The sequence below is a fragment of the Littorina saxatilis genome, linkage group LG1 (genome assembly GCF_037325665.1).
Source record: "Littorina saxatilis isolate snail1 linkage group LG1, US_GU_Lsax_2.0, whole genome shotgun sequence".
NCBI classification, from domain to species: domain Eukaryota; kingdom Metazoa; phylum Mollusca; class Gastropoda; order Littorinimorpha; family Littorinidae; genus Littorina; species Littorina saxatilis.
The window spans coordinates 107,546,267-107,566,303 of NC_090245.1; the positions used below are offsets into that span (position 1 = coordinate 107,546,267).

A 20,037-nucleotide genomic window follows, 5' to 3' on the forward strand; every position below is an offset into this window, starting at 1 on the left:
TAACAGAGATTGGACCAGCAAGCCTTGTTATGTTTCGTTAAAGACGCTCTGCCATGAATGAAGAGATGGGACCATCCAGCCTTGTTATGTTTCGTTAACAGAGATTGGACCAGCAAGCCTTGTTATGTTTCGTTAACAGAGATTGGACCAGCAAGCCTTGTTATGTTTCGTTAAAGACGCTCTGCCATGAATGAAGAGATTGGACCAGCAAGCCTTGTTATGTTTCGTTAACAGAGATTGGACCAGCAAGCCTTGTTATGTTTCGTTAACAGAGATTGGACCAGCAAGCCTTGTTATGTTTCGTTAAAGACGCCGTCTCTCCCGTGAAGACAGTAGTGATACCCATCCTAGATGTGCCGAGTCTGTACAACGTGTGTACTCTAGTCTCTTTAGCAACATAGACTTGGACAGTTTTGAGGAATTATTTTCCTAAAAGCCACTCGTGTAATCCTGCAGGTTGGATGTAGATAAAAGGAGCGTTGTCGTGAATGCTTGTCTGATACTGTATCTGATAATACACGAAAACAGTGAAGTAGGAAGATGTAAAGTCCAGAGACAAATTACTCATGAAAGACAACCGTATGGAGAAAGACACATGTAGGGAGAAAGACACCCTTGTGAAGAAAGACACATGTAAGGAGAAAAACACCCTTATGGAGAAAGACACATGTTTGGAGAAAGACACATGTATGGAAAAAGACACCCTTATGGAGAAAGACACATATTCGGAGAAAGACACATGTATGGAGAAAGACACCCTTATGGAGAAAGACACCCTTATGGAGAAAGACACATGTTTGGAGAAAGACACCCTTATGGAGAAAGACACCCTTGTGAAGAAAGACACATGTATGGAGAAAGACACCCTTGTGAAGAAAGACACATGTTTGGAGAAAGACACCCTTATGGAGAAAGACACCCTTGTGAAGAAAGACACATGTATGGAGAAAGACACCCTTGTGAAGAAAGACACATGTAAGGAGAAAGACACCCGTATGGAGAAAGACACCCTTATGGAGAAAGACACCCTTATGGAGAAAGACACTTGTTTGGAGAAAGACACCCTTATGGAGAAAGACACCCTTGTGAAGAAAGACGCATGTATGGAGAAAGACACCCTTATGGAGAAAGACACATATTTGGAGAAAGACACATGTATGGAGAAAGACACCCTTATGGAGAAAGACACATGTTTGGAGAAAGACACCCTTATGGAGAAAGACACTCTTGTGAAGAAAGACACATGTATGGAGAAAGACACCCTTGTGAAGAAAGACACATGTAAGGAGAAAGACACCCGTATGGAGAAAGACACCCTTATGATGAAAGACACCCTTATGGAGAAAGACACCCTTATGGAGAAAGACACCCTTATGATGAAAGACACCCTTATGGAGAAAGACACCCTTGTGAAGAAAGACACATGTATGGAGAAAAACACATGTATGGAGAAAGACACCCTTATGGAGAAAGACACATATTTGGAGAAAGACACATGTATGGAGAAAGACACCCTTATGGAGAAAGACACCCTTATGGAGAAAGACACATGTTTGGAGAAAGACACCCTTATGGAGAAAGACACCCTTGTGAAGAAAGACACATGTAAGGAGAAAGACACTCTTGTGAAGAAAGACACATGTAAGGAGAAAGACACCCGTATGGAGAAAGACACCCTTATGGAGAAAGACACATGTTTGGAGAAAGACACATGTATGGAGAAATACACCCTTATGGAGAAAGACACCCTTGTGAAGAAAGACACATGTACGGAGAAAGACACCCTTATGGAGAAAGACACCCTTGTGAAGAAAGACACATGTATGGAGAAAGACACCCTTGTGAAGAAAGACACATGTATGGAGAAAGACACATGTATGGAGAAAGACACCCTTATGGAGAAAGACACATGTATGGAGAAAGACACATGTATGGAGAAAGACGATCGTATGGAGAAAGACACATGTATGGAGAAATACACCCTTATAGAGAAAGACACCCTTGTGAAGAAAGACACATGTATGGAGAAAGACACCCTTGTGGAGAAAGACACCCTTGTGGAGAAAGACACATGTATGGAGAAAGACACCCTTATGGAGAAAGACACATGTATGGAGAAAGACACATGTATGGAGAAATACACCCTTATAGAGAAAGACACCCTTGTGAAGAAAGACACATGTATGGAGAAAGACACCCTTATGGAGAAAGACACCCTTATGGAGAAAGACACATGTATGGAGAAAGACACATGTATGGAGAAAGACGCCCGTATGTAAGGAGAAAGACGCCCGTATGTATGGAGAAAGACACATGTATTGAGAAAGACACATGTATGGAGAAAGACACCCTTATGGAGAAAGACACTTGTATGGAGAAAGACACATGTATGAAGAAAGACACATGTATGGAGAAAGACGTCCGTATGGAGAAAGACGCCCGTACGGAGAAAGACGCCCGTATGTATGGAGAAAGACACATGTATGGAGAAAGACACATGTATGGAGAAAGACACATGTATGGAGAAAGACACCCTTATGGAGAAAGACACTTGTATGGAGAAAGACACATGTATGGAGAAAGACGTACGTATGGAGAAAGACACCCTTGTGAAGAAAGACACATGTATGAAGGAAGACACCCGTATGGAGAAAGGCACCTTGTGAAGAAAGACACCCGTATGGAGAAAGACACCCGTATGGAGAAAGACACCCGTATGGAGAAAGACGCCCGTGTGGAGAAAGACGTCCGTATGGAGAAAGACACATGTATGGAGAAAGACACATGTATGGAGAAAGACACATGTATGGAGAAAGACGCACATGTATGGAGAAAGACACCCTTATGGAGAAAGACGTCCGTATGGAGAAAGACACCCGTATGGAGAAAGACACCCGTATGGAGAAAGACACATGTATGGAGAAAGACACCCGTATGGAGAAAGACGTCCGTATGGAGAAAGACACCCGTATGGAGAAAGACACATGTATGGAGATAGACACCCGTATGGAGAAAGACACCCGTATGGAGAAAGACACCCGTATGGAGAAAGACGCCCGTATGGAGAAAGACGCACATGTATGGAGAAAGACACCCTTATGGAGAAAGACGTCCGTATGGAGAAAGACACCCGTATGGAGAAAGACACCCGTATGGAGAAAGACACCGTTGTGAAGAAAGACACATGTAAGGAGAAAGACACCCGTATGGAGAAAGACACCCGTATGGAGAAAGACACCTTGTGAAGAAAAACACATGTATGGAGAAAGACACCCGTATGGAGAAAGACACCTTGTGAAGAAAAACACATGTATGGAGAAAGACACCCGTATGGAGAAAGACCCGTATGGAGAAAGACGTCCGTATGGAGAAAGACACCCGTATGGAGAAAGACCCGTATGGAGAAAGACGTCCGTATGGAGAAAGACACCCGTATGGAGAAAGACCCGTATGGAGAAAGACGTCCGTATGGAGAAAGACACCCGTATGGAGAAAGACACCCGTGCAGCCGGTTTTATTTGTACTGTAAACGACGCCAAGAACTGTGCGGTAGTAATGGCTGGTGATGCTTTACGTGAACAACCATCGCAACTTATAAGATACAGAAACAGGTAGAAGGAACTGAAGTGTGTGCTACTTTCATTCACGTTCGTGTTTTGTTTACATTGGATGCGAAGTGATGTGTTTTGTTTACATTGTATGCGAAGTGATGTGTTTTGTTTACATTGTATGCGATGTGATGTGTTTTGTTTACATTGTATGCGATATGATGTGTTTAAGGCTTGAGAAACATGATATCGCTTGGTTGTGTGTGTGTGTGTGTGTGTATGTGTGTGTGTGTGTGTGTGTGTGTGTGTGTGTGTGTGTGTGAGAGAGAAAGAAAGAGAGTGTGTGTGTGTGCGTGTGTGTGTGTGTGTGTGTGTGTATGTGTGTGTGTGTGTGTGTGTGTGTGTGTGTGTGAGAGAGAAAGAGAGAGAGTGTGTGTGTGTGCGTGTGTGTGTGTGTATGTGTGTGTGTGTGTGTGTGTGTGTGTGTGTGTGTGTGTGTGTGTGTGAGAGAGAAAGAGAGAGAGTGTGTGTGTGTGCGTGTGTGTGTGTGTGTGTGTGTCGCTTTCTTGCTGTCTACCCTTTTGTGTGGCTGTGTGGCTGTGTGGCTAGCTGTCAATGTTTAGCAGGGATGTGAGCAGATGTTTGAGTATCGTAATGTTTCACCGTGGACTGGGGGGGGAGGGGGCAGCAGGGCTGCTGGAATGCTTTGTTGATGTTTCATGTTTTAGTCATCTGCACAATGATCATCTGCTTTGTTATAAGCTGACCAGATCAAAGTAGCGAAAGGTCCAACAAAAGACCAGATCAAAGTAGCGAAAGGTCCAAATAATGACCAGATCATTTCAGATCGCACCTTCCTCATTCAAATAGATGCTTGTGCTCAATACCTATATAGATTATTTGCTATTTCATCTTTCCCATTTTGTTCATGTGACTAATCCGCTGAAATGTTGATCAAATGTGGTACCTCTCTCTAAATCTCGTTTTACATCTCTGCCTCTCTGTGTCTTTCGTTCTCTGTGTCCTTGTTTCTCCGTCTTTCTCTGTCCTTCTCTCTTTTACTCTAGTTCTCTCTCTCTCTCTCTCTCTCTCTCTCTCTCTCTCTCTCTCTCTCTCTCTCTTTCACTTACTTTCTCTTTTGTGTGTGTGTGTAAAAAGGAGTAGGAGCAGGAATATATATGTGCGACCAAAAAAAAACACTTCTTTTCTTCCTTACCCTTAAAAAATATTTTCCGAAACTTTGTGCAGGTGTCAATCTATTGTCCACCTCATAAATGACATTCTAGTTGACACTAAAAGCACAGAAAGTAATTGAATAAGTAGGTGTCTTATCGGCGTCTTTATTTCATTCTCGGGTTTTTGTGGGTTGTTTTTAGTTGATGTTCTTTTCTTGTTTTTTGCCATCACAATTAGTTTTGCCTTTCGCTGCCATGCCATCCAGATCATTACTCTTCTTTTTGCCGATCTTAAGAATATAATAATTTGTTTCCCCTTTTTTTCTTTCAATCAGCACTTCCTGTTGCTGAGAGTCAGTTTCGAAATATCGATTGGCTTTTAATTTGATGCACTTCAGGCTAAGAGAATTCTGTACATTTTTTGTAAATGCAAAAAATAGATTTTCCATGTTCGCTGCGCGCATTTTTCCTTGTTCTAATGTGCTTGCCTCCTTCAGAAAAGGGTTCTAGACATCTTGAAAAGTCCTCTTCCTTGTATCATGTACACAGGTAACCTAATTTGCATTGTCCTCGTCCTTGTATCATGTACACAGGTAACCTAATTTGCATTGTCCTCGTCCTTGTATCATGTACACAGGTAACCTAATGTACACAGGTAACCTAATGGACACAGGTAACCTAATGGACACAGGTAACCTAATTTGCATTGTTGTCGTTGATGTTTGAGCGTAATATAAATGTCGCGCATTACATATTTATATGGCTTAATTCAGGGGGGGAAATGTAGCGGAAGCACATTTGTGTCTGTTATTGTAATTTTCATTTCAAGCTTAATTGTGATTTACAAATAATTAACCAGTCAAGCCTTAATACAGACTCATAGTTAAAACGGGTCAGAGAATGTGTGACACAAATGTCAATTAATTTGATTAAACAAACAAAAAAACGATCACCACAGTGCCAACTCAATTTTTTTTAAGTCGGATAAAGCGTCATCAAAGACATTCTTTTGGAAAGTGTCTGCGGGTATACCATCTGGAGCAATTCACATGTTAAGGTTCATAAACGTATGTCCGGTAGTTTGCCGGAAATCACTCTCTCCACTCACAGACAAAAAAAACACACAAACACACACACACACACACACACACACACACACACACACACACACACACGCAACTCCCTCTCGATTCCCCATCTACCGGAATTTATTTAGTAAAAACTTTACTAAATGTAATTACATGACATTGGAGCCCCTTCGTTTTTGACTGTAGGAAAAGATTGTTCAGCATTCTTCATCTTTACTTCTTATGCCTGGGAATGGATACTGTGTTGGTGTTTGTTTAAGTCGTAATTTGTTGTCATTATCGTCAGTCAAGTGATATTTAGCAACCTAGTGAACCTGAAAGTGTCACTTATTGTTTCCTTGTGATTACCGTTGATCTTGTTTTACAAAGCACAATAAATGACATGATTTGGATATTTTGTTTTCGTGTCATTTTATACTGCCTAACTCTACACTCTAATTACATCTGTTTAAAAGAACATTCAGTGGCATAGTGATCGCACACACGCACACACACAAATACGCCCGCGCGCGCACGCACACACACATACACAAATACGCGCGCGCGCGCACGCACGCACGCATACACACACACACACACACATAAACACACACACACAAACACACGCACACATACACACACATACATAACACGCACGCACGCACGCACGCACGCACGCACGAGCGTACGTACACACACGCACACACACACATGCACACACACACACACACACACACACACACACACACACACACACACACACACGCACACACACACCCTTGTCTCGATTCTCAGTCTTCAAAAATGCATTCAGTCAAATACTTAATCAATGTAAACCCGAGAATCCGGTTTAATATGACAAACAAGTAAACTAGTGAACTAATCACCCCTAATGAAGAACTAATCACCCCTAATGAAGAACTAATCACCCCTAATGAATTAAACCTTGGAAGGTGTATTGCAATAATCACCTAATATGACAAGGAGATTTTGCGAAAGAAGACATGCGAAGAAATGGGTCCACAACGCATTCAAGGAAGAGTCAAAGAATACGTAGTCCGCAGACGGATCAAGGCACCAGGACCCCTACCAAACCGTCGTTAGGGCCTACAGCTGAATAAAACCATTGTGAAACTTTTGAAAGTCAGTCTAAAACCATTTTGATTTTAAGATACATAGACTTAGTATTGCAGACGAAGATTGCATTTGTCTGGCGAAAGGTATTAAAACAAGCCATGTTGTACCAAGAGGTATTAAAACAAGCCATGTAGTTCCAAAAGGTATTAAAACAAGCCATGTAGTACCAAGAGGTATTAAAACAAGCCATGTAGTACCAAAAGGTATTAAAACAAGCCATGTAGTACCAAGAGGTATTAAAACAAGCCATGTAGTACCAAAAGGTATTAAAACAAGCCATGTAGTACCAAGAGGTATTAAAACAAGCCATGTAGTACCAAGAGGTATTAAAACAAGCCATGTAGTACCAAAAGGTATTAAAACAAGCCATGTTGTACCAAGAGGTATTAAAACAAGCCATGTAGTACCAAAAGGTATTAAAACAAGCCATGTAGTACCAAGAGGTATTAAAACAAGCCATGTAGTACCAAGAGGTATTAAAACAAGCCATGTAGTACCAAGAGGTATTAATAAAGGCCATGTAGTACCAAGAGGTATTAAAACAAGTCATGTAGTACCAAGAGGTATTAAAACAAGCCATGTAGTACCAAGAGGTATTAATAAAGGCCATGTAGTACCAAGAGGTATTAATAAAGGCCATGTAGTACCAAGAGGTATTAAAACAAGCCATGTAGTACCAAAAGGTATTAATAAAGGCCATGTAGTACCAAGAGGTATCAAAACAAGCCATGTAGTACCAAAAGGTATTAATAAAGGCCATGTCGTACCAAGAGGTAGTAAAACAAGCCATGTAGTACCAAAAGGTATTAAAACAAGCCATGTAGTACCAAGATGTATTAATAAAGGCCATGTAGTACCAAGAGGTATTAAAACAAGCCATGTAGTGCCAAGAGGTAGTAAAACAAGCCATGTAGTACCAAAAGGTATCAAAACAAGCCATGTTGTACCAAAAGGTATTAAAACAAGCCATGTAGTACCAAAAGGTATTAAAACAAGTCATGTAGTACCAAAAGGTATTAAAACAAGCCATGTAGTACCAAGAGGTATTAAAACAAGCCATGTAGTCCAAAATGTATTAAAACAAGCCATGTTGTACCAAAAGGTATTAAAACAAGCCATGTAGTACCAAGAGGTAGTAAAACAAGCCATGTAGTACCAAGAGGTAGTAAAACAAGCCATGTTGTACCAAAAGAAATTAAAACAAGCCATGTAGTACCAAGAGGTATTAAAACAAGCCATGTAGTACCAAAAGGTATTAAAACAAGCCATGTAGTACCAAGAGGTATTAAAACAAGTCATGTAGTACCAAAGGGTATTAAAACAAGCCATGTAGTACCAAGAGGTAGTAAAACAAGCCATGTAGTACCAAGAGGTAGTAAAACAAGCCATTGTCACGTTTCAATATATCACTTAAGGTGATTATGAAACGGTTAGTTACTACTAACTAACTAACCACACCACGATCCACTCTCGCAGTCATACAATTTAATAGAGACAACAAAAGTATAAGTTTCAGACGCCTGTTTATGTAAAAACTCGCCACCTCCCTCGAGACTTCACTCAAAATATGTTCTTTTACGTTCGCAAAACGTAAAAAACCCGTGGTCACTGACAAAATGCCAGTTAGAATATAGAAAATTATACGCTGATCCCGTGTAAAGATAAGAAAATACGACTGTTCTGCTCAAAAGTGCTAATTAATGCAGGTGTCTCACACCCCACGTTGTCACTACTCGAAAATAATCACAGATAGCAAAAATAACAACGGTGGTCAACGGGGTGCAAAGACATGGTGCACTTAGCTTTCTTTGGCCACTGGGTGGACGGCCTGTAATTAGTCTTTTTAGCCTCCACAACTGCTCCGTCGAATGAAGTGCTGGTTAGCGTGGTGACGAAGCAGGGAACTGTGGAGGCATCAGGCGCCGCACCCAGTCGCTGGTTAGCTGGTTAGCCGGTTCGCTGGTTAGCTGGTTAGCCGGTTCGCTGGTTAGCCGGTGTGCTGGTTAGCGTGGTCCCGCCAAAGGCAGCCGAACAGAAGTTAGGAAAACGAAGGCTGCAAACAGAAAGCATCGGTGCACTAAACATGTCAGCTACCCCTCACCCTCCACCTTTAAACATGTCATCTTTACATATCTCATCGAGCACGTGGGCCTGCACAAAATTAATGGACTTTTCACAACAACAAAACAGCCGTCTTTTCGTCTTTCTCTCCCTATCTGCAAAAACCATATACAGATTAGTATTTTAGCGTCACAGAGAGCAAATTATGCGCTAACCTGGAAAGAACAACAGAGAGTATTTCATTCCACAAACACAGACTCGTCAACAGCGTTAAATAATGATTTATTACCTCAAACAGCCTATGAATGTAGCACTCTCATGGAAGCAAAACCCGCTTCCTCCCTGGAATGGCCTCTGTTCGTCAACAGTGACAACAACATCCAGAAACCCCTTGTCGAATACTTATGCGAAAACCATCGCACGACGAAGGAAAGATTTGACGACTCGTCCTCAGCAAAACATGTGGCAGTGAGAAGGTGATAACTCGCTGAAGTTCCCCTAGAGTGCCGAATATTCTATCCGGTGAAATCCATCATACTCTAGAAACCGTCGTATTCGATCCTTCTTCTTCTGCCGCTGAGTGTCAAGTGCGCCGTCCTTGTGTCTCTCACAGACCACCTAGCCAATAACACGTGACTGACCTTGTCACATAACAAGTTCAGCTATCGACAATTCTGCCTCGCCAAGCAAAATTATCCCCGAAAAAACCGTGCGCCACAAAACATCCGTGGTCGCGCTGTCAGCAAAACTCTGCTGTATAGCCCCGACTCACGCACAGGCGCTTTCAGTCGCAATTGACCAAGAGAAGGCACCCCACTGAGTGACACTTTCTTGGTCTGTGTCACTAGATCGTGACAGCCATGTAGTCCAAAAGGTATTAAAACAAGCCATGTTGTACCAAAAGGTATTAAAACAAGCCATGTAGTACCAAAAGGTATTAAAACAAGCCATGTAGTACCAAGAGGTAGTAAAACAAGCCATGTAGTACCAAGAGGTATTAAAACAAGCCATGTTGTACCAAAAGGTATTAAAACAAGCCATGTTGTACCAAAAGGTATTAAAACAAGCCATGTAGTACCAAAAGGTATTAAAACAAGCCATGTAGTACCAAGAGGTAGTAAAACAAGCCATGTAGTACCAAAATGTATTAAAACAAGTCATGTAGTACCAAAAGGTATTAAAACAAGCCATGTAGTACCAAAAGGTATTAAAACAAGCCATGTAGTACCAAGAGGTAGTAAAACAAGCCATGTAGTCCAAAAGGTATTAAAACAAGCCATGTTGTACCAAAAGGTATTAAAACAAGCCATGTAGTACCAAGAGGTAGTAAAACAAGCCATGTAGTACCAAAAGGTATTAAAACAAGCCATGTTGTACCAAAAGAAATTAAAACAAGCCATGTAGTACCAAAAGGTATTAAAACAAGTCATGTAGTACCAAAAGGTATTAAAACAAGCCATGTAGTACCAAGAGGTATTAAAACAAGCCATGTAGTACCAAAAGGTATTAAAACAAGCCATGTAGTACCAAAAGGTATTAAAACAAGCCATGTTGTACCAAAAGAAATTAAAACAAGCCATGTAGTACCAAGAGGTATTAAAACAAGCCATGTAGTACCAAGAGGTATTAAAACAAGTCATGTAGTACCAAAAGGTATTAATAAAGGCCATGTAGTACCAAGAGGTATTAAAACAGGCCATGTAGTACCAAGAGGTATTAAAACAAGCCATGTAGTACCAAGAGGTATTAAAACAAGCCATGTAGTACCAAGAGGTATTAATAAAGGCCATGTAGTACCAAGAGGTATTAAAACAAGCCATGTAGTACCAAAAAGTATTAAAACAAGCCATGTAGTACCAAGAGGTATTAAAACAAGCCATGTAGTACCAAAAGGTATTAAAACAAGGCATGTTGTACCAAAAGGTATTAAAGCAAGTTATGTAGTACCAAAAGGTATTAAAACAAGCCATGTAGTACCAAAAGGTATTAAAACAAGCCATGTAGTACCAAGAGGTATTAAAGCAAGTCATGTAGTACCAAAAAGTATTAAAACAAGCCATGTAGTACCAAGAGGTAGTAAAACAAGCCATGTAGTACCAAAAGGTATTAAAACAAGCCATGTAGTACCAAGAGGTAGTAAAACAAGCCATGTAGTACCAAGAGGTATTAAAACAAGCCATGTAGTACCAAGAGGATAAGTGGAAACAGAAAAAAACACGCTAGACTTCATATTTCATTTCAGATCTTTTCCTGAGGGACAATATAATGTACTATCATAAAGGAATCCCCAGGACTTATTTCTTGTGAAGGGATTTTCCGCTAATTTCTCTCGTACTTACACCACCTGGCGGAGAAGTAGGGCAGACAACCACGGGGGATAATCCGCTGACAATTTCATTCCTGGGATAATATCTTCTGACTTTAGGGGAAGAATTCGGGTATTCTTTTTCTGATTTCCTAATATCTAAATGTCTACGGCTTAAAAGTATGTCTGTTTCCTGTGGTTTTACTGTTATTGCGGTCATTTGTCTGGTTCCAAATCCCTTGATAAGTGTAAGTACACGTTCACGCTCCTATAGGCAAATGTTACAGTTTAGAATACTATCTCTTTAAAAAAAAAAAGTGATCTCTTGTTTTGAATGACATTGCCTGCTCTTGGTTCAGGACATTAAAAGATGTAGTATGTTTTTGATGGTGAGTCGTTCTAAAATGTACCTATTTAGTGTTAACGGAAATCCAGGGCTGCACTTTTTCCTATTAGCCATTGTTTTCTCTCTCTTTAAAACATTGCAGAGGTCTAAATTTTATTCAAAAAAATATTTAAAAAAACTTACGATTCAACATACTCATCAAGGTGCAATACGTGTGTGTATTCATGCACAAGAAGAATGGGGATGAACTATAATGACCAACGTCTTTTGCAGGCCTACATGTGTTTCTCCAAACATTGGAAAAACCATAATGTGTCTGGAAACGTCATGCTTTCCTCATTCTTTATATCTTACAATTATCCTAACATCAAGGATCGCCATTGCTAGAAGGTGGTGTGGGACTTAATTATGAAAAGGTCTCCGGATTTTGCCAGATAGGCTGCTTGGGTTTTAGAGGCATTTTCGAGAAAGAAAGGGAACAAATAGTGTATAAAAACAACATGAAATTGAGGTTGATGATGCGAGGCAGCAAAGCCAGAGCATTTGACACTTCTTGTTCTGCTTTTTCAGAAGTTCAAAGCAAAACTCAAAGAATATATGGAAGGCAATAAATGAACTTACAAATAAAAAGGCTGCCAGTCATCCGAGTTGTATCAAGGACATATCTCCCGATGATTTAAACACACATTTGTCTAAAATAGCTGAAAATGTGATTAAAAATGATAAGTCCAAATTAAATGATTTGAAAGTTTTAGAAGAATTTTGCAAATCAAAACAAATTTCATGTCAAGCAAAAATTTCCCTTCTTACAGTACCTGAAGTTTTTCACGCACTTACACACCTCAAGCAAACAGGCACCCGGGGGCTCGATGGGCTTGATGGTAGGATTCTTAAATTGTCAGCCCCCGTAATTTCTGAAACACTTACCTACATTTACAATCTCTGTTTAGACAAAAAATATTTTCCAGTCACCCTGAAACAGGCTAAAGTCATTCCTCTGTTTAAATCAGGTGACAAACGAGACCCCTCAAATTATAGGCCAATTTCCATTTTGTCTGTGTTATCAAAACCACTGGAAAAGCATATCAACAAACACATCCTAACACATTTCAACCAAAACTACTTATTCCATCCTAAACAATCAGGATTTAGAGCTAAGCATTCCTGCCACACTGCCTTAATCTCTCTTGTTGATCAGTGGTTGGACAAAATAAACGATAATGAATTGTGTGGTGCCATTTTCGTAGACTTTGCAAAAGCCTTTGACGTAATTGATCACACATTATTGCTTAGAAAATTCGGTTTGTATGGCGTCGGATATGATACTATCAATCTTGTTAGTTCATTCCTCTCTGACAGACAACAGACAGTTCTTACAAACACTAGAGCATCGAGCATGCAAGCTGTAGATTACTGTGTACCACAAGGATCGGTATTAGGACCTCTGCTCTTCTCAATATATGTTAATGACCTCCCCCTTTATATTCAACATTTATGTGAACTTTTTGCAGATGATACCACAATTCACTCCAGTAACAAAAATTTAACTCGCTTATCAGAATCCCTCCAAGGGAGTCTAAACCAGCTGACAGAATGGACTGACCTAAATCACATGTCTCTTAACCCAAAAAAAAACAAATATATGATAATTACAACTAGACAAAAACGACAGAATTTTACCTCAACTGGTCCCGATTTAATGATTGACGGCAATATAGTGGAACAAGTCGACCATCACAAAGTTCTAGGTGTCCACATCGATAACAACCTGTCTTGGTCAACTCACATTGAACAACTTAGTAAATTAGTGTCAAAGAAAGTGTACCTCTTATCTAGAATTAAACACTTCCTTAATTGTCAAGCCAAGAAGTTATTTTTCACTGCTCATATTGAGTCTCTTATTGATTACGCATCCACTCTATGGGACTCAGCAAGTGATAATTCCCTAAAGCTACTCAGCAGATTACACAAAAGAGCGCTAAAAGTAGTATTACTCAAACAGACTACTCTCACCGACTCAGACTACATCAACATAGGGGTCCTATCTCTAAAGTCAAGAATGAATTATAACAAAGGAATAATGATGCATAAAATTATGACAGAAAATGCACCCGAAACCATTTGTTCAAAGTTCTCTTTGAAGAATTCGCACCACTTTATAAAACTAAACACTCCTCTTCCTAGGATAGACCTATTTAAATCAAGTCTTGTTTATTCAGGAAGCAGCCTCTGGAACGCTCTTCCGGACGCCCTGCGGCAATCCACCAATACGGATTCTTTTAGAACCAAATATTCTTTCCATTTAATGAACTCTATGAACAAATAAACTTGATTGGTATGTTCTCTTTGTATACAGTTGTTCGTTATCGGAATTATGGTTTATTGTGACAAAATCACGAAGATTTGGCTCTGAAATACATTGTTTTTCTGAGCTAATGTATTGTTGCAAAGTATGCTTACTTTGCGTTTATCTTTATTGCTTTACACCCAATTTTGAACACTACCTTATGATCTACAATGCTTCTACATAATGTGCTTCATGTACATAAACTGATAATTATCATGTTCTACCATTAATGTTTTTATGTAACCTTTTTTTTTCCTAGTCATAGTTATAGTAAAATAGTTTAGTCCCTCTTCAGGGCGAAGGCCAGATGCAAAAAAGCATATCTATGCTTATTCTTGTCACCCACGAAAAATAAAGATTTGTCATTGTCATTGTCATTGTCATTGTCTTTCTCATCGTTGTCTAGTCAGACAGCTAATAAAATGGTACTAACTCATCTGTCCGTCACAACAACTTGTAAAAACCGGCATACTCCAGCACCAGCGAGGAATAACCGCGGACTAAGTACTAACAATCCGCTTTCTTCTTCTGTTCTGCCCCCAAGATACCTCATAGCAAAACTCGCATCAACGGCGTGTACCCTTGGGAGTCAGGAGTGCTGATTTGCTCGTTCACATTATTGTAAAAATGAAAAATGAAAAACAACCAAATAGTGGGGCGGCTTAGCAAACCTTTTGTGCATTTTGTTATACAAGCACCAAATTTGGCACAAATGTACATTAATATGTTGCGAACATTTTCAGATATTGGGCCACTTGAAATTCTCTCTATATGTCCGCCATATTGGATTTCAAAATGGCCGCCACTTGAAATCTACGTTTGCTATTATCTCTGGACATAATGCAGCTATTGACTTGATTCTGGTATCTAAATGTATGTTTTTGGGGGCAAGGAATCCAATGGTACCAATTACCACTTGGTATTGTCAAGTATTTGCCGCAATATTGGATTTCAAAATGGCTGCTTTACATTACATGGCTGCTTTACGATCTACATTTGACATTATCTCAAAGAAGCGGCCATGTAATGGATCTAATGTATGTATGTAATGTATGATCTAATGTATGTGATCTAATGTAACTATTGACTTGATTCTGGTGGTGGGTTTTTTTTTTTTTTTTTTTTTTTTTTTTTTTTTTTTTAAACCTCAGTTGCATGCAGGTTTGCTACTACAATTATTTTTTTGCCTTATCATTTTTTTGTTTTTGTTTTTTTTTGGTTTTTTTGTGTGTGGCTTGGAGCAAACCTTCTTCATAGGTCTTTTCTTTTCTCTGTCAAATGTGTACATTTTTATATCAATAAACCTTATCAGTAAACTAATATGTTTAAATAAATAAATACATAAAAGTAATCATAACATAAATTTATTCCTAATGTTCAGCTCAGTTTCCAATAATACACCCAAATCTAACTTTTTCCCATATCTAAATTTTCCAATGGTCATTTTGGTAATTAAAATACAATAATTCACAAAGTAAATATAATCACTTTTCAAACTTTCCCTATAATAACCCAAAAATACATTTTCTTCATTCAAAATGATGGCAACATGTATTTTCTTATACACAAAATCTTTACATATTTTCCAACCCTTCATCACCTCTTGGCAACTAAAAAAGAAATGTTCAAGGGTGTCTAATTCATTACAAACTTCACACTTATTCGATGTTCGTAATCCCATTTTGTTTAATAAAATATTGGTTGGATATATTCTATGTAATAGTTTCCAGTGCAGCAGACGTAATCTTTCTTCTTTTGTGCTGTTAACGGCCAGTAACCAGTTTCTCTTATCCAAATCTACATTATGTTTTCGTTTCCAAAAATCACAGGCACTCGGAATCTGGACATCAAGATCAACTAAACATTTTCTAATAAACTTTGCTGTTATATTACCACCGTTAACAATGAAATCCTGCAATGTAAAATATTGATATGGTAATGTGTCTGTACGTCTGGATTTAAGTGCTGTGCATAATGCATTGTATTCAAACTGTCTGGATGGTTTATAACCCACTTTTTGACATAAATCTTCAAAAGAAATAATAATACCATTTTCATTCATAACATCCTTTACAAATGAGATATTATGTTTTATAAAATCTTTAAAAAATAGGCATTTATGTTTAAATTGAATATTCATATTGTTCCAAATGCATTGGTCCTTTAATATTACTGGTGTAAAATCATACTTTTCACAGAAAACACTTTTATTGTCAAGCCAAGTCAATAACACTTGTTTCCAAAACAATGATCTGCAAATATTGAGGCCATTCATCGTTTTCGAAGATGCATTTGAGTCAAAGCACGATAAACCAATGCCCAGACATGACAGACAATATCTTGGAATAACAGACCAATACTTTTGTGTGGAGTTTTGCAAATTAACAAGCCAGGAAATCATAAATGAGTTGTGCATATCTACTACGTTTATCATATTCAAACCACCATCTAATGTATGTGATCTAATGTAACTATTGACTTGATTCTGGTGGTGGTGGTGGAGGTGGTGGTGGTGGTGGTTGTGGTAGTGGTAGTTGTGGTGGTAGTGGTAGTGGTGATAACAGAAATGTTAACATTGTATCATTGTATCATTGCAAGTTCAGAAGACAGTTCCACCATGTCCAAGAGCTTCGGACTAGCTGATGTTGAGGGAACTTTAACATCAACATCACAGCACCTCACCACAACTGACTGGAAGTTATGCCTTATATGTCAAGAAGACAAGACGGAGACACTGACCAAATCTCACCAATCAAAGAGAAAAGACATTGGGAGTGGGTACAGTTCACTCGCAGAGAACTTGGCCAAATTCAGTGAACTTGGAGAGCTTCCAGGATCATTTCACCTGGAAAGACTCGATGATGGTCATGGCATTGAAGCTGCGATGGTTGCACACGGTGCAAAATATCATCAGACATGCAGGCTCCAGTACAACAACACCAAACTGCAGAGAGCACAAAAGAGAGCACTCAAGAAAGAAGGTGAGAGCGACGAGGAACAAGCTGCATGCAAACGCACCAGGTTACATTCACGCTCATCGTGTACAGAGAAGAAGGTCCCAGAAACTTGTTTCTTCTGTGAACAACCTGCTGGGGCTGACAGTCTTCGGAAAGCTGCAACATTCCAACTGGACAGACGGGTGCGTGCCTGTGCAACCCTTCTTGGTGATACAGAACTGCTGGGCCATCTCAGTGGTGGGGACATGGTAGCGTTGGACGCCCAGTATCACCCACGGTGCTTGATAGGACTTTATAATCGCACAAGAAAGGCCCAGTCAACAGGATCACAGGACACAAACCAAGAGCGAGCAATGTCGGCAGTTGTCTTCGCTGAACTCGTCCTCTACATTGAAGAAACCAGACAAGATGAGGAGACGGCAACAGTATTCAGATTAGCTGACCTTGTCCAGCTATATCAGTCCAGAATGGAACAGCTAGGAGTCCAGCTCGACACGAGAGTCCACTCCACACGACTGAAACAGAGACTGCTGGCTCAGTTTCCTGACATGCGGGCACACACCAAGGGGAGAGACATCCTGATGGCATTTGAAGAAGATGTCGGTGCTGCTCTTGCCAAAGCCTGCGAGCTGGACAGTGATAGTGATGCAGTCCATCTTGCCCATGCTGCACAGATTGTTCGCCGTCACATGTTTGGAGAAGCCAAGCCTTTCACAGGATTCCCTGAAGGATGTCAAGAAGAATCTGTGCCACCGCTGCTGCTTGCCCTAGTCAGTATGATCCTAGAGGGACCCAGCATCAAGGAACAGATGGCAGACACTAACCCTGCAGCAATGGCCACAGCCCAGATACTGAAGTTCAACAGCATCAAACACAAGCGAACACGTGGCACCACATCATCCACCAGTGTCAGGCACAGTGTTGCACAGGAGACCCCACTTCCAATATACATGGGGATGATGCTGCATGCTCATACACGCAAGAAGGAATTGGTCGACAGACTGTCACACCTTGGCCTGAGCATCTCCTATGATAGAGTGCTCCAGCTCTCAGCACAGATGGGCAACAGTGTCTGCCAACAGTTTCACAGAGAACGAGTGGTCTGCCCTCCGAAGATGCGTGGCAAAGTGTTCACAACAGCCGCTGTAGACAACATAGATCACAACCCCAGTGCAACAACATCAACGGACTCCTTCCATGGTACCGCTATCTCCCTCATACAACATCCTTCTTACACTGGTGAAGGAGTGGATCGGAGCATCGTCATTGTTGGAGGATCTGGGGATGCACGGTCCAAGACAGTCGCCCCCTTGCCGCACTACTACACTGATGTACCCCCTGTCACTAGCAGCATCAAGAAGTCGCCTGTCCCAGCTGCTAGAGTGGCGTCATTGACCAGAGGAGACTTCAAACAGCATACTGATGAAGAATACCAATGGCTAGGCAATGCAAAGCGAGTCCTGGAAGACAACACTGGTACAGTGGACAATGACAACACATCTTGGGCTGCATTTCATGCCAGCCGACAGCCACCAGATGCTCGAGTCATCTGCCCCACGTCGCTGCTTCCACTCTTCCTGGAGAGTGCCCACACAGTGGCCATGATCCGGCACTCAATGGTCGTCGTGAAGAATGCTGTTGAACACCTGAATCCTGGACAGACACCTGTGGTCACCTTTGATCAGCCACTGTTTGCTTTGGCCAAGCAAATACAATGGAAGTGGCCAGAGAGCTATGGTGAAGACCAGATAGTGGTGATGTTTGGTGGCCTCCACATAGAGATGGCGGCACTGAGGACACTGGGTGACTGGCTGCAAGGGAGTGGTTGGGTGCAAGCACTTGTGCAAGCCGAGATTGCGACAGCAGGGACAGCAGACTCATTCCTGCGAGTATCACATGTCTTGCGCACACGAAGAGCACATCAAGTGACTGCAGCAGCACTGTACATCCTGCAACACCGTGCCTACAAGCACTACTGTCTGGGAAAAACCAGAGATGCAGAGGACCTTCCCGAGTTTGAAGACTGGTGTTGCCAGAGAGGAGAAGACATCCCCCAGTTTCACTACTGGGCAACCGTGCTGGAACTAGAACTGTTGGTTCAAGTGTATGTGCGTTCTCTCAGGCAGGGATCGTTAATGATGTACCTCGATGCTCTGACTGAGCTGGTCCACTGGTTCCACGCACTGGATCACACCCACTATGCTAGGTGGATACCAGTGCACCTGAAGGACATGGCCGAACTCACCAACAAACACCCAGATGTATCCAGGAAATTCAGGGAAGGCCACTTCACCGTTCAGAAAACACAGAGGGTGTTCTCTTCAATCCCGATTGACCAGGCACATGAGCAGAATAATGGCTACATCAAAGGAGACGGTGGAGCAGTTGGGCTCACTGACAACCCTAGTGCCCTACGTCGCTGGATGGTTGCGGGACCAGAAGTTGCCAGGGTGATCGAAGAATTCCAGGATGGGAACCAACACTGGAGACGGCAAACAGCAGACACACGTCATCATGATCAGACGCCAAGTGTACAGGCCTCATTTGTGAAAGATGTTCGCTCTCTCGTTGGTGTAATAGAGGAGATGGGAAACCCATTCGAGGAGGAGAGTCAGGATGTAGTCAAACTGGACACAAAGGAGATTGCAGGTCCTGCTGCCGTGGAGACCGTGATGAATGCCAAGAGGATTGGCCAAGAGCAGTTCGAGGCTTTCACCAGAGGGTGTCTGTTGGACAGAACAAAGGCAGTGGACGACCCCATTCCTCGTAACAAGCTGAAGGTGTTCAGCACTTCCACTCCAAGAAGCCAGAGCAAAGGTCAGCAACAGCTCGCCTCCGTCAAGAATGACCGTGAACTCTTCGCACGCATGTACATTGGCTGCCAGACGAGGGATGGAAACCTTGAGGAGTTCTTTCGCCACGAGAATCAGGCATGTCCTCCTGCATTGTCTGATGGTGGAAGCCTCTGCACTGGTACCAAGAGTGATCTCCTCACATGCTTGGAAGAAGTCTCCGACGCAAAGACAGAGACTCCTGTCACGACCTGTATTGTGCTTGATGGAGCAGCCATCGTCCAGATGCTGAAGCCGGCTGC

The 20,037-nt window shown here is 41.3% G+C and overlaps 1 protein-coding gene and 1 long non-coding RNA gene across 2 annotated transcripts; both read left to right on the forward strand.

Annotated features, from left to right (window-relative positions):
• The first annotated feature begins 566 nt into the window (after nucleotides 1-566).
• On the forward strand, nucleotides 567-2,279 carry LOC138958136 (uro-adherence factor A-like). Its single transcript, XM_070329214.1, has one exon. It carries the CDS (start codon nucleotides 567-569, stop codon nucleotides 2,277-2,279), a length of 1,713 nt encoding a protein of 570 aa, XP_070185315.1.
• A 957-nt stretch (nucleotides 2,280-3,236) lies between these two features.
• On the forward strand, nucleotides 3,237-6,203 carry LOC138949327 (uncharacterized). Its single transcript, XR_011450240.1, has 2 exons — nucleotides 3,237-5,360; nucleotides 5,415-6,203. It is a non-coding gene; the product is annotated as an uncharacterized lncRNA (long non-coding RNA).
• The last annotated feature ends 13,834 nt before the right edge of the window (nucleotides 6,204-20,037 follow it).

What these genes read in the sequence shown, in the direction of transcription:
- LOC138958136 (XM_070329214.1), top strand. Translation starts at nt 567, where the DNA reads ATGAAAGACAACCGTATGGAGAAAGACACATGTAGGGAGAAAGACACC.